This window comes from Carcharhinus amblyrhynchos, unplaced genomic scaffold (genome assembly GCF_965287045.1).
Source record: "Carcharhinus amblyrhynchos unplaced genomic scaffold, sCarAmb.v2.hapA scaffold_43, whole genome shotgun sequence".
NCBI classification, from domain to species: domain Eukaryota; kingdom Metazoa; phylum Chordata; class Chondrichthyes; order Carcharhiniformes; family Carcharhinidae; genus Carcharhinus; species Carcharhinus amblyrhynchos.
Genome location: NW_027649784.1, coordinates 2,467,798 through 2,480,980, shown reverse-complemented (window position 1 = coordinate 2,480,980; position 13,183 = coordinate 2,467,798). Strand labels below are relative to the sequence as shown.

Sequence of the window (13,183 nt, the reverse complement as noted above, 5' to 3'; positions counted from 1 at the left end):
CTTCTGTTATTTTGTGTTTTTCCCCTGGGATATTGCAGAGTGGGGCTTGATTGGGTTGATTGGCAGGGAAGCTGATATGATAGGGTGGCAAGTACACACACTCACATACACATACATAAACATGAGTACACGTGCACACATACACATATATAAACATGAGTACATGCACACACACATACAAACATGAGTACACATACATGCCTACACACACATATATATAAACATGAGTACATGCACATGCCTAGACACACATACATATAAATGAGTACATGTACAAGTCTACACACACATATGCCTACACACAGATATAGCTAAATGTGAGTACACGCACACACATATAAACCTATGTACACACAAATGCCTACACACATACATATAAACATGAATACACATACACACATCTTCGCACACGTGCACATATATATATGAATGGACACAAGCATACACAGGTACACATGTATACATTCACACATATAGGTACATGTATAAACACACAAAAACATAGCTACAGACCCAACACAGGTAAATATGCATACACGCACACACACACACACACACACACACACACACACAGGCATGCACAGAAACATACACATAGACACACATGCACACACACACACACACACATATAGAACATTACAGCACATACAGGCCCTTCGACCCTCAATGTTGTGTTGACCTGTGAAAACAATCCAAAGCCCATCTAACCTACACTATTCCAATATCATCCATATCTTTATCCAATGACTATTTAAATGCCCTTAATGTTGGTGAGTCCACTACTGCTGCAGGCAGGGCATTGCACGCCCTTACTACTCTCTGAGTAAAGAACCTACCTCTGACATCTGTCCTAACCTATCACCCCTCAGTTTAAAGCTATGTCCCCTCGTGTTAGCCATCACCATCCAAGGAAAAAGACTCTCACCCTATCTCATCCTCTGATCATCTTATATGCCTCAATTAAGTCACCTCTTAATCTTCTCTCTAACGAAAACAGCCTCAAGTCCCTCAGCCTTTCCTCATAAGACCTTCCCACCATACCAGGCAACATCCTGGTAAATCTCCCCTGCGTCCTTTCCAATGCTTCCACATCCTTCCTATAATGCGGTGACCAGAACTGTACACAATACTCCAAGTGCGGCCGCACCAGAGTTTTGTACAGCTGCAACATGACCTCACGTCTCCTAAATTCAATCCCTCTACCAATAAAACACTGTATAACAATAAAACACTAACACACTGTACGCCTTCTTAACAACCTTATCAACCTGGGTGCCAACTTTCAGGGATCAATGCACATGGACACTGAGATCGCTCTGCTCATCCACATTACCAAGTAACTTACCATTAGCCCAGTATTCTGTATTCCTGTTACTCCTTCCAAAGTGAATCACTTCACACTTTCCCACATTAAACTCCATTTGCCACCTCTCAGCCCAGCTCTGCAGCTTATCTGTGTCCCTCTGTAAGCAACAACATCCTTCCACACTGTCCACAACTCCACCCACTTTAGTGTCATCCGCAAATTTACTAATCCATCCTTCTACACCCTCATCCAGGTCATTTATAAAAATGACAAACAGCAGTGGCCCCAAAATAGATCCTTGTGGTACACTACTAGTAACTGAACTCCAGGATGAACATTTCCCATCAACCACCACCTTCTACCTTCTTTACAGCTAGCCAATTTCTGATCCAAACCATTAAATCACCCTCAATCCCATGCCTTTTCATCTTCTGCAATAGCTTACCGAGGGGAACCTTATCAAACACTTTACTGAAATCCACTTACACCACATCAACTGCCTTACCCTCATCCACCTCTTTGGTCACCTTCTAAAGAACTCAATAAGGTTTGTGAGGCACGACCTACCCTTCACAAAACCGTGCTGACTATCCCTAATCAAATTATTCCTTTCCAGATGATTATAAATCCTATTTCTTATAATCCTTTCCAAAACTTTACCCACAACAGAAGTAAGGCTCACTGGTCTATAATTCCCAGGGTTGTCTCTACACCCCTTCTTGAACAAGGGAACAACATTTGCTATCCTCCAATCTTCTGGCACTATTCTTGTGGACAATGACGACCTAAAGATCAAAGCCAAAGGCTCTGCAATCTCCTCCCTAGCCTCCCAGAGAATCCTAGGATAAATCCCAACCGGCCTTATCTATTTCACACTTTCCAGAATTGCTAACACCTCCTCCTTATGAACCTCAGTCCCGTCTAGTCTAATAGCCTGTACCTCAGGTTTCTTCTCGACAACATTGTCGAGTACTGATGAAAAATATTTATTTAGTGCCTCTCCTACCTCTTCAGACTCCACGCACAACTTCCCACTACTGTCCTTGACTGGCCCTAATCTTATCCTAGTCATTCTTTTATTCCTGACATACCTATAGAAAGCTTTAGGGTTTTCCTTGATCCTACTTGCCAAAGACTTCTCACGTCCCCTTCTAGCTCTCCTTAGCTCTCTCTTTAGGTCCTTCCTGGCTAACTTGTAACTCTCAAGCACCCTAACTGAGCCTTCACGTCTTATCTTTACATAAGTCTCCTTCCTCTTCACAAGAGATTCAACTTCTTTAGTAAACCGTGGTTCCCTTGCTTGACCACTTCCTCCCTGCCTGACGGGTACATACGTATCAAGGACTCGTAGTTGCTGTTCCTTGAACAAGCTCCACATTTCAATTGTGTCCATCCCCTGCAGTTTCTTTCCACATCCTCTACATCCTAAATCTCACCTAATCACATCATAATTTCCTTTCCCCCAGCTTTAACTCTTGCCCTGCAGTATATACCATCATTAATGTACATACATGCACACACAGACACACACACACTCACTCACATGCACACACACACACACACATATATACAAACACACACACACACACATACACATGCACATACACACACGCACACTTACACACATGCACACACATACTTACATGCACACACACGCAACTCACACACATGCACACACACACTTACGTGCACACACAACTCACACACATGCACACATACACATACAAACACACTGAAACACATGCACACATGCACACACACATACACACACACTCACACACATGCACATGCACACAACTCACACACATGCACACACACACATGCACACATACACATACACACACAAACACACTGAAACACATGCACACATGCACACACACATACACACACACACACACATGCACATGCACACAACTCACACACATGCACACACATGCACACATGCGCACACATGCACACAAACACACGCACACACATACACACACACACGCTAGCCGACACACACATGCACGCGCGCACACACACACACACACACATCATTTCAGAATGGGGAATATCTGGAGGATTTTGTGATTGATAGTTACACACACAAGTACTTACACTCATCATCTCATCGCCCTTGCAGTGTACGGATAACTCCCGGATCCCGCTGACAAACTGTCGGGTTGTGGTACTGTACGTCCGCCCAGCCTCCAGCATGGCATTACACAACTTCACCAACTGTGCAAAAAGAGGGTCAGACACCAATCAGATCACATGGGAATGATTCCCAGGAGCAGTCTGGATCTAGATACTTCCCATTGGGAAGGATTCGGGTATTTCCCAGCTGTGTGAAGGTCCGGATGGAGGAAGAGGTGATGGGGAAGAGTGTTTGGCCGATTCCAGCACCCTCCTCCAGCCCAGCTGGGAACTAAAACCAATTCCATTTTCAAATCCGGGTGCAGAAAATCAGGGAGCTTTTCAAAGAGATTGCCACATATCGGCACCCACTCTCCGACCTCCAGGAAGGAGACCTTCATCCCATTCACCATCCAGGAGGATTGATTTCAAAGTAGGCGATCTTTATCCTGGGGAGTTTCTCGACCTCTCCAGCCTCCCTGATTTCAATCTCTCCACCACTTACATCCGACTGCTGAGTTGAGAAATTCCCTCCCTAAACCTTCCTGTATTTTTTCCCAGTTAAAGCGTCGCTTAAAATCTCCCTCTTTAACATTGTACATCAGTGGCTGAAAGTAAGCACGCAGTTACAGCAGGCAGTAAATGGTACGTTGGCCTTTGAAAGGATTTGCGTATAGGGATAGGGATGTTTTACTGCGATTGTACAGGGCGTTGGTGAGGCTACACCTGGAGTGTTGTGTGCAGTTTTGGTGTCCTTATCTCAGGAAGGATGTCCTTGCTATAGAGGGAGTACAGCGAAGGTTCACCAGGCTGATTCCTGGGATGGCAGGGCTGTCATATGAGGAGAGACTAACTCGGCTAGGATTACTTTCACTGGAGTTTGGAAGAGTGACGGGGGGGATTCTCACAGAAACTTATAAAATTCTAACAGGGTTAGACAGGGTAGATTCAGAAAGAATGTTCCCGATGGTGGGAGGAGTACAGAACTAGGGGGTCAGAGTTTGAGGATAAGGGGTAAACCTTTTAGGACTGAGGTGAGGAGAAATTTCTTCACCCAGAGGGTGGGCAATGTGTGGAATTCACTCCCACAGAAAGTAGTTGAGGCCAAAACGTTGTGTGATTTCAAGAAGGAATTAGATATCGCTCTTGGGGCGAAAGGGATCGAGGGATATTGGGGGGCAGGGGGGGTGAGGATATTGAATTTGATGATCAGCCATGATCGTAATGAATGGCAGAGCAGGCTGGAAGGGCCGAATGGCCTCCTCCTGCTTCTAGTTTCTATGTTTGCCCATGCTTTCCGTCATCTGCCTCTGATACCTCCTCATGTTCGCCGGCGGCAAATTCTACCTAAACGCATTGGACACCAGATAAACCAGCCGGGGAGACCATTCAATAGTCCAGCTGGGAATGAAAAGGCTTGTGTTAGGAATACAGGAGGAAGAGAGAGAGGGGAGGAAAGCCCTATTTATATGGAGAAATCGCCTGGATTACTGTGTACAGTTTGGGTCCCATATTTAAGGGTGGCATGGTGGCACAGTGGTTAGCACTGCTACCTCACAGCGCCAGGGTCCTGGGTTTGATTCAGGCTTGGTGTCACTGTCTGTGTGCAGTCTGCATGTTCTCCCCATGTCTGCGTGGGTTTCCTCTGGGTGCTCTGGTTTCCTCCCACAGTCCAAAGATGTGTGGGTTAGGTTGATTGGCCAATCTAAATTACCCTTTAATGTCAGGGGGATTAGCTGGGGTAAATGCATGGGGTTACCGGGATAGGGCTGGGTGGGATTGTGGTCGGTGCAGACCCGATGGGCTGAATAGCCTCCTTCTGCAGTGTGAGGATTCTATTATACTTGTCAGTGAGGGAGAGTGTCACAAGACTAATCCCTAGGATGGTTGGATTGTCTGATGGGGACAGATTGGGGAAACAGGACTTCTCTTCCAGAGTGATTCAAAATTCTCACAGGGGGCTTGATGGGGTAGATATGGCTTTGCTTTTCACCCCTGGTGGATTGGCCATGCTAAATTGCCCCTTAATTCCAAAGATGTGCAGGTTAGATGGATTGGTCATGTTAATTTGCCCCTCAGTGTCCAAAGATGTGCAAGTTAGATGGATTGGCCATGCTAAATTGTCCCTGAGTGTCCAAAGATGTGCAAGTTAGATGGATTGGCCATGCTAAATTGCCCCTTAGTGTCCAAAGATGTGCAAGTTAGGTGGATTGGCCGTGCTAGATTGTCCCTTAGTGTCCAAAGATGTGTAGGTTAGGTGGATTGGCCATGCTAAATTGCCTCTTAGTGTCCAAAGATGTGTAGGTTAGGTGGATTGGCCATGCTAAATTGCCCCTTAGTGTCCAAACGTGTGCAGATTAGGTGGATTGGCCATGCTAAATTGTCCCTTAGTGTCCAAAGATGTGTAGGTTAGGTGGATTGGCCATGCTAAATTGCCCCTTAGTGTCCAAAGATGTGCAGGTTAGGTGGATTGGCCATGCTAAATTGCCCCTTAGTGTCCAAAGATGTGCAAGTTAGGTGGATTGGCCATGCTAAATTGTCCCTTAGTGTCCAAAGATGTGCAAGTTAGATGGATTGGCCATGCTAAATTGTCCCTGAGTGTCCAAAGATGTGTAGGTTAGGTGGATTGGCCATGTTAAATTGCCCCTTAGTGTCCAAACGTGTGCAGATTAGGTGGATTGGCCATGCTAAATTGTCCCTTAGAGTCCAAAGATGTGTAGGTTAGGTGGATTGGCCATGCTAAATTGTCCCTTAGTGTCCAAAGATGTGTAGGTTAGGTGGATTGGCCATGCTAAATTGTCCCTTAGTGTCCAAAGATGTGTAGGTTAGGTGGATTGGCCATGCTAAATTGTCCCTTAGTGTCCAAAGATGTGTAGGTTAGGTGGATTGGCCATGCTAAATTGCCCCTTAGTGTCCAAAGATGTGCAGGTTAGGTGGATTGGCCATGTTAAATTGCCCCTTAGTGTCCAAAGATGTGTAGGTTGGGTGGATTGGCCATGCTAAATTGCTTCTTAGTGTTTAAAAATGTGTAGGTTGGGTGGATTGGTCATGCTAAATTGCCCCTTAGTGTCCAAGGATGTGTAGGACCCTGACTGAGAGCAGACCTCCCCTTCCAGCTGGAGGTTGAGTGTACATCCTACCCGCTGGAAAGATAGAACCACATAAGTCCTTTGTTTCCAAGCCTGTCTCAGCCCCCAGCGTGTTGATCTTATCTGAGACTGGGTTTTGTTTCTAACCCAGTTTCCACCTCCCCCAACTCCCAACGTAGTCTGCGAGGGACACTGGGTAGAGTTTTAGTTCCCTTATAGATGGAAAGATATATAATGATTGGAGGCAGTGCAGAGGAGGATGATCCAGAATGGCAGTGAGTCTATAACTCCTTGGAGCTCAGAAGAACGAGGGGCGGTATGATTGAAACAGAGCAGTGACACTCACCTTCTCAAGTTTGACTTCAAGTTCTGTCACCTCAGTCTCTACCCCTTCAATCGAAGCTCTGGAAAGAGAGATGGTTCGGTTAGGCATTGAACAGAGAGTTACTTCTGAATCTAAACCCAGTTTGTGTACAGTATCATCCTGAAATGCAGACCAAGGCAGGAAAGTGAGTAGGATCAAGAAGGCTGATAGTATAGAGAGAGGCCACTCATCCTACTGTGTCTGTGTGGCTCTTAGTCAAATAAACCACCGCAGTATCGCCAACAATGTCCCTGTGTCTGTATCATGTGGATAAATGTGACATTCTCCACTTTGTTCGCAAAAATAGGAGGGCAGATTAAAGTTGAAAGTTAATTTATTAGTGTCACAAGTAAGTTACATTAACACTAGAATTAAGTTACTGTGAGAATCCCCTAGTCGTCACACTCTGGCACCTGTTTGGGTACACCGAGGGAGAATTTAGTCAATGCGCTTAAGCGACACATCTTTAGGAACTTTCACGCGGTTATTGGATAGGCACATGGAGCACACCAGAATGATAGGGAGTGGGATAGCTCAATCTTGGGTTCGGACATAGCTCGGCACAACATTGAGGGCCGAAGGGCCTGTACTGTGCTGTACTGCTCTATGTTTCTATGTCTTTCGGACTGTGGGAGGAAACCGGAGCATCTGGAGGAAACCCATGCAGAAACGGGGAGAACGTGCAAACTTCACACAGGCGGTGACCCAAGCCGGGAATCGGTGCTGTGGGGTAGCCAGTGCTAACCACGGTGCTGTCCCTTTATTACTTCAATGGGTATAAATTGAGAGAAGTGGATACTCAGTGAGACCTTGGATTCCTCGTGTGTCAGTCGCTGAGAGTAAGCATGCAGGTACAGCAGGCAGTAAAGAAGGCCTTTGAGAGGATTGGAGTATAGGGATAGGGATGTTTTGCTGCAATTGTATAGGGTGTTGGTGAGGCCACACCTGGAGTATTGTGTGCAGTTTTGGTGTCCTTATCTGAGGAAGGATGTCCTTGCTATAGAGGGAGCACAGCGAAGGTTTACCAGGCTGATTACTGGGATGGCAGGTCTGTCATATGAAGAGAGACTAACTCGGTTAGGATTATATTCACTGGAGTTAAGGAGAGTGAGAGGGGATCTGATAGAAACGTATAAAATTCTAACAGGGTTAGACAGGGTAGATTCAGAAAGAATGTTCCCGATGGCGGGGCGAATCCAGAACTAGGGGTCTGAGTTTGAGGGTAAAGGGTAAATGTTTTAGAACTGAGACTCTTCACCCAGAGGGTGGTGAATGTGTGGAATTCACTCCCACAGAAAGTAGTTGAGGGCAAAATGTTGTGTGATTTCAAGAAGAAATTGATATAGAATTGTCCCTTAGTGTCCAAAGATGTGCAGGTTAGGTGGATTGGCCATGCTAAATTGCCCCTTAGTGTCCAAAGATGTGTAAGTTAGGTGGATTGGCCATGTTAAATTGCCCCTTAGTGTCCAAAGATGTGCAGGTTAGGTGGATTGGCCATGCTAAATTGCCCCTTAGTGTCCAAAGATGTGCAAGTTAGATGGATTGGCCATGCTAAATTGCCCCTTAGTGTCCAAAGATGTGTAAGTTAGGTGGATTGGCCATGCTAAATTGCCCCTTAGTGTCCAAAGATGTGTAAGTTAGGTGGATTGGCCATGTTAAATTGTCCCTTAGTGTCCAAAGATGTGCAGGTTAGGGGGATTGGCCATGCTAAATTGCCCCTTAGTGTCCAAAGATGTGTACGTTAGGTGGATTGGCCATGTTAAATTGCCCCTTAGTGTCCAAAGATGTGCAGGTTAGGTGGATTGGCCATGCTAAATTGCCCCTTAGTGTCCAAAGATGTGCAGGTTAGGGGGATTGGCCATGCTAAATTGCCCCTTAGTGTCCAAAGATGTGTAAGTTAGGTGGATTGGCCATGCTAAATTGCCCCTTAGTGTCCAAAGATGTGTAAGTTAGGTGGATTGGCCATGTTAAATTGCCCCTTAGTGTCCAAAGATGTGCAGGTTAGGTGGATTGGCCATGCTAAATTGCCCCTTAGTGTCCAAAGATGTGCAAGTTAGATGGATTGGCCATGCTAAATTGTCCCTTAGTGTCCAAAGATGTGCAGGTTAGGTGGATTGGCCATGCTAAATTGTCCCTTAGTGTCCAAAGATGTGCAGGTTAGGGGGATTGGCCGTGCTAAATTGTCCCTTAGTGTCCAAAGATGTGCAGGTTAGGGGGATTGGCCATGCTAAATTGTCCTTTAATTTCAGGGGGATTAGCAGGGTAAATACTTGGGGTTACAGGGGTAGGGAGTAGGTGGAATTGTTGTCTCGATGGGCTGAATGACCTCCTGCACTGAAAGGATTCTACGATTCTAAGTTTAAGTGGATGTACAGCGATGCACCCAACATTCTTAAAAGTCAGGAAAACTGGGAGCATTTTGCATCGGGAGCACCTGGGGGTTACTGAGAATCGGATACAGAAAATAACAGGACTTGGAATTAAATATTACATGTAACATGTTGGTAAAGGAAGGCCGAGCAGGGTTTCAAGGAGAGGTGGAGTAAAATAGTAAAGGTTATGTATTAGTCACAAGTCGGGTGGCATTAACACTGCAATGAAGTTAGTATGGAAACCCCCTAGTTGTCACACTCCGCCACCTGTTTGGTTAACAATGAGGGAGAATTTAGCATGGCCAATTCACCTAACCAGCACATCTTTCGGATTATGGGAGGAAACCGGAGCTCCCAGAGGAAATCCACGCAGACACAGGGAGAATGTGCAGACTCTGCACAGACAGTGACCCGAGCTAGGAATGGAACCTGGGTCCCTGGCGCTGTGAGGCAGCAGTGCTAACCACTGTGTCACTGTGTCGCCCTATATCAGTTAGAGATAACACTGACACAAAGATACAGCTACAATTGAGACAAAAATAGACTCCGTCTGGTTAGAGATAAAGAGATAAAACATATCAATTGTTGTCTACAGACCAACCAATGAAAAGAAGGTAGAGGGAGAAAGAAACCAACAAATGGGCCAAGATTATAGAATATTGGAGAGATTTCAGCGACATTAAATTTCAGCTACCCTGAAATTAATTGATGGGGGTCGGGGGGGGGAAGGAGTTAGGCAGGGGGGTGGTAAAGGAATGGAATTTGTACAAACCTCTTCTCTAACCCAATATCTAAAAAAAAAGTACCCAATAAAGGAAGATTTGCTGTTGGATCTGGTTATGGAAGAATGAACCAGCGTGGAGAAGAGAAGGAGGGGAACATCGAGGCAATAGCAATCATAACGTGGCATGTTTGAAATTGATTAGGAAGAACACCAGTATGGTGGAAATCGGAGTAACTGATTGGATAGAAGCTGGCTTTTCCAGGCTGAGAATAGAACTGTGGAAGATAAATTTAGCAATGGTATTGGGAAGCGGTCACATGGGAAACATTTAAAAACTGCAGGAAAATATATGTTTCTCTAAAAGGAAAGCGCGAACTGAAAGCTGGTGGGATTTCATGGATGTAAGAAGACAAATGGGAACATGTGCTAAAAAAGAGATAGGTATGTAGAGATGTGTGATGAGAGAAAATAGGAAGAGGTTAGGAGTAAAGAAATATTAAGAAGGTAAAGATGAATTAAGGACTGAAAGCATTAAGGACTATAAGACAATAGTAAAATAGCATACCTTCAAATCAATTAAACAAACACTGAAATAATCAGAGCATGGAAACAGGCCCTTCAGCCCAACCAGTCCATGGTGACCATGGTGCTCTCCTAGCTAGTCATCTGGTTTTCCCATTGACAGCCCAAAGTTCAAAGTTGTCAAGGAACAAAAATGGTGGGGAGGTGGGCTGTGGGAGGGTGGGTGTTGGGGAGGGTGGGTGGTGGAGAGTGTGGGTTGTGGGGGAAGGTGGGCAGGGGAGAGGGTGGGTTGTGGGGGAAGGTGGGCAGGGGAGAGGGTGGGTTCTGGGGGAAGGTGGGCAGGGGAGAGGGTGGGTTGTGGGGGAAGGTGGGCAGGGGAGAGGGTGGGTTCTGGGGGAAGGTGGGCAGGGGAGAGGGTGGGTTGTGGGGGAAGGTGGGCAGGGGAGAGGGTGGGTTGTGAGAGGGTGGGTGGTGGAGAGGTTGGTGGTGGGGAGAGTGGGTGTTGGGCAGGATGGGTTTTGGGGTGGACAGGTGGTGGAGCCGGTGGGGGGTGTGAGGATATTCAATACCGAGGAGGATCGCATGGTGGCACAGCAGCACAGTGGGTCAGCACTGCTGCCTCACAGCGCCAGAGATCCGGGTTCGATTCCCAGCTTGGGTCACTGTCTGTGCGGAGTCTGCACGTTCTCCCCGTGTCTGCATGGGTTTCCTCCGGGGGCTCCGGTTCCCTCCCACAGTCCAAAGATGTGGGAGTTAGGTGGATTGGCCATCCTAAATTGCCAAGTCTGGGGTCTGGCAGGGTAGGAGTGTGGGGTTACGGGGATAGGGCCTGGGTGGGATTATTGCCTGTGCAGGGTCGATGGGCCGAATGGCCTCCTTCTGCACTGGAGGGATTCTATGACATTAACAAAGCCACAGAACGGGTAAATAAAATTCAACATCGATAAATGTGAGGTTGCCCCTTGCAGTGGGAAGGTTAGAGAGGTCACTCCTGGATTTGGAAGGTCCAAGGCTAAAGGGGGGGGGGGGGCAGAGGAATTCAGGGATCTGAGCACAAAGATATCAATCGCAAAAGGTTGCGCCAGAGGATCAGCAAAACTATAAATAAGTGTTCACCTTTATTGTTAGAATCAGAAAGAAGGGAAGCGATGCTTAACCTCTCTTAGGCCTTGGTTAGACCACACTCAGAACGCTACGTGCTGTTCTAGTCACTATATTATAGAAAGGATAGCAGGGCACAGGGGAAATTTACAGGAATGATACAGAGATAAGTAGGTTCACATTTCAGAACCAGATAGATTTCTTGAAAACAGACGGCTGATGGGTGACCTAATACAGGTCTATGAAATGAGGAGAAGGTTTGACAGAGTGGGTACAGAGATAACATTTCCTCTTGTGGGGGAAAAGTTCATCAATGAAGGATAGTCACCAAGAAATCCAATGGCAAATTCAGGAGAGACACCTTTACCTGGGGAGAATGTGGGACTCGCTCCCACGGGGGGAGTGGGGAGAATGTGGGACTCGCTCCCACGGGGGGAGTGGGGAGAATGTGGGACTTGCTCCCACGGGGAGTGGGGGAGAATGTGGGACTCGCTCCCACGGGGAGTGGGGGAGAATGTGGGCCTCGCTCCCACGGGGAGTGGGGGAGAATGTGGGCCTCGCTCCTACGGGGAGTGGGGAGAATGTGGGCCTCGCTCCCACGGGGGAGTGGGGAGAATGTGGGACTCGCTCCCACGGGGAGTGGGGAGAATGTGGGCCTCGCTCCCACGGGGAGTGGGGAGAATGTGGGACTCGCTCCCATGGGGAATGGGGAGAATGTGGGACTCGCTCCCACGGGGGGAGTGGGGGAGAATGTGGGACTCACTCCCACGGGGAGTGGGGAGAATGTGGGACTCGCTCCTACGGGGAGTGGGGAGAATGTGGGACTCGCTCCCACGGGGGGAGTGGGGAGAATGTGGGACTCGCTCCCACGGGGAGTGGGGAGAATGTGGGACTCACTCCCACGGGGAGTGGGGAGAATGTGGGACTCGCTCCCACGGGGAGTGGGGAGAATGTGGGCCTCGCTCCCACGGGGAGTGGGGAGAATGTGGGACTCGCTCCTACGGGGAGTGGGGAGAATGTGGGACTCGCTCCCACGGGGGGAGTGGGGGAGAATGTGGGACTCACTCCCACGGGGAGTGGGGGAGAATGTGGGACTCACTCCCACGGGGAGTGGGGGAGAATGTGGGACTCGGTCCCATGGGGAATGGGGAGAATGTGGGACTCACTCCCACGGGGAGTGGGGAGAATGTGGGACTCGCTCCCACGGGGAGTGGGGAGAATGTGGGACTCGCTCCCATGGGGAATGGGGAGAATGTGGGACTCGCTCCCACGGGGAGTGGGGGAGAATGTGGGACTCGCTCCCATGGGGAATGGGGAGAATGTGGGACTCGCTCCCACGGGGAGTGGGGGAGAATGTGGGACTCGCTCCCATGGGGAATGGGGAGAATGTGGGACTCGCTCCCACGGGGAGTGGGGGAGAATGTGGGACTCGCTCCCACGGGGAGTGGGGAGAATGTGGGACTCACTCCCACGGGGAATGGGGAGAATGTGGGACTCGCTCCCATGGGGAGTGGGGAGAATGTGGGACTCGCTCCCATGGGGAGTGGGTGAGAATGTGGGACTCGCTCCCACGGGGAGTGGGTGAGA

At 48.0% G+C, this 13,183-nt stretch overlaps 1 protein-coding gene across 1 annotated transcript in view; it reads right to left on the bottom strand.

The window, feature by feature from the left end:
• Window positions 1–6,914, bottom strand: part of LOC145337118 (arf-GAP with coiled-coil, ANK repeat and PH domain-containing protein 2-like) — a 51,560-nt gene extending 44,646 nt beyond the window's left edge. The window contains exons 1-2 of the mRNA XM_080181884.1: window positions 6,860–6,914; window positions 3,407–3,526 (exon numbers count right to left, since the gene is read on the bottom strand). Of these exons, the coding sequence (XP_080038010.1) occupies window positions 3,407–3,505 (99 nt within the window). The 5' untranslated portion in view covers window positions 3,506–3,526; window positions 6,860–6,914. The remainder of the gene's footprint in view (window positions 1–3,406; window positions 3,527–6,859) is intronic.
• Between the last annotated feature and the right edge of the window lie 6,269 nt (window positions 6,915–13,183).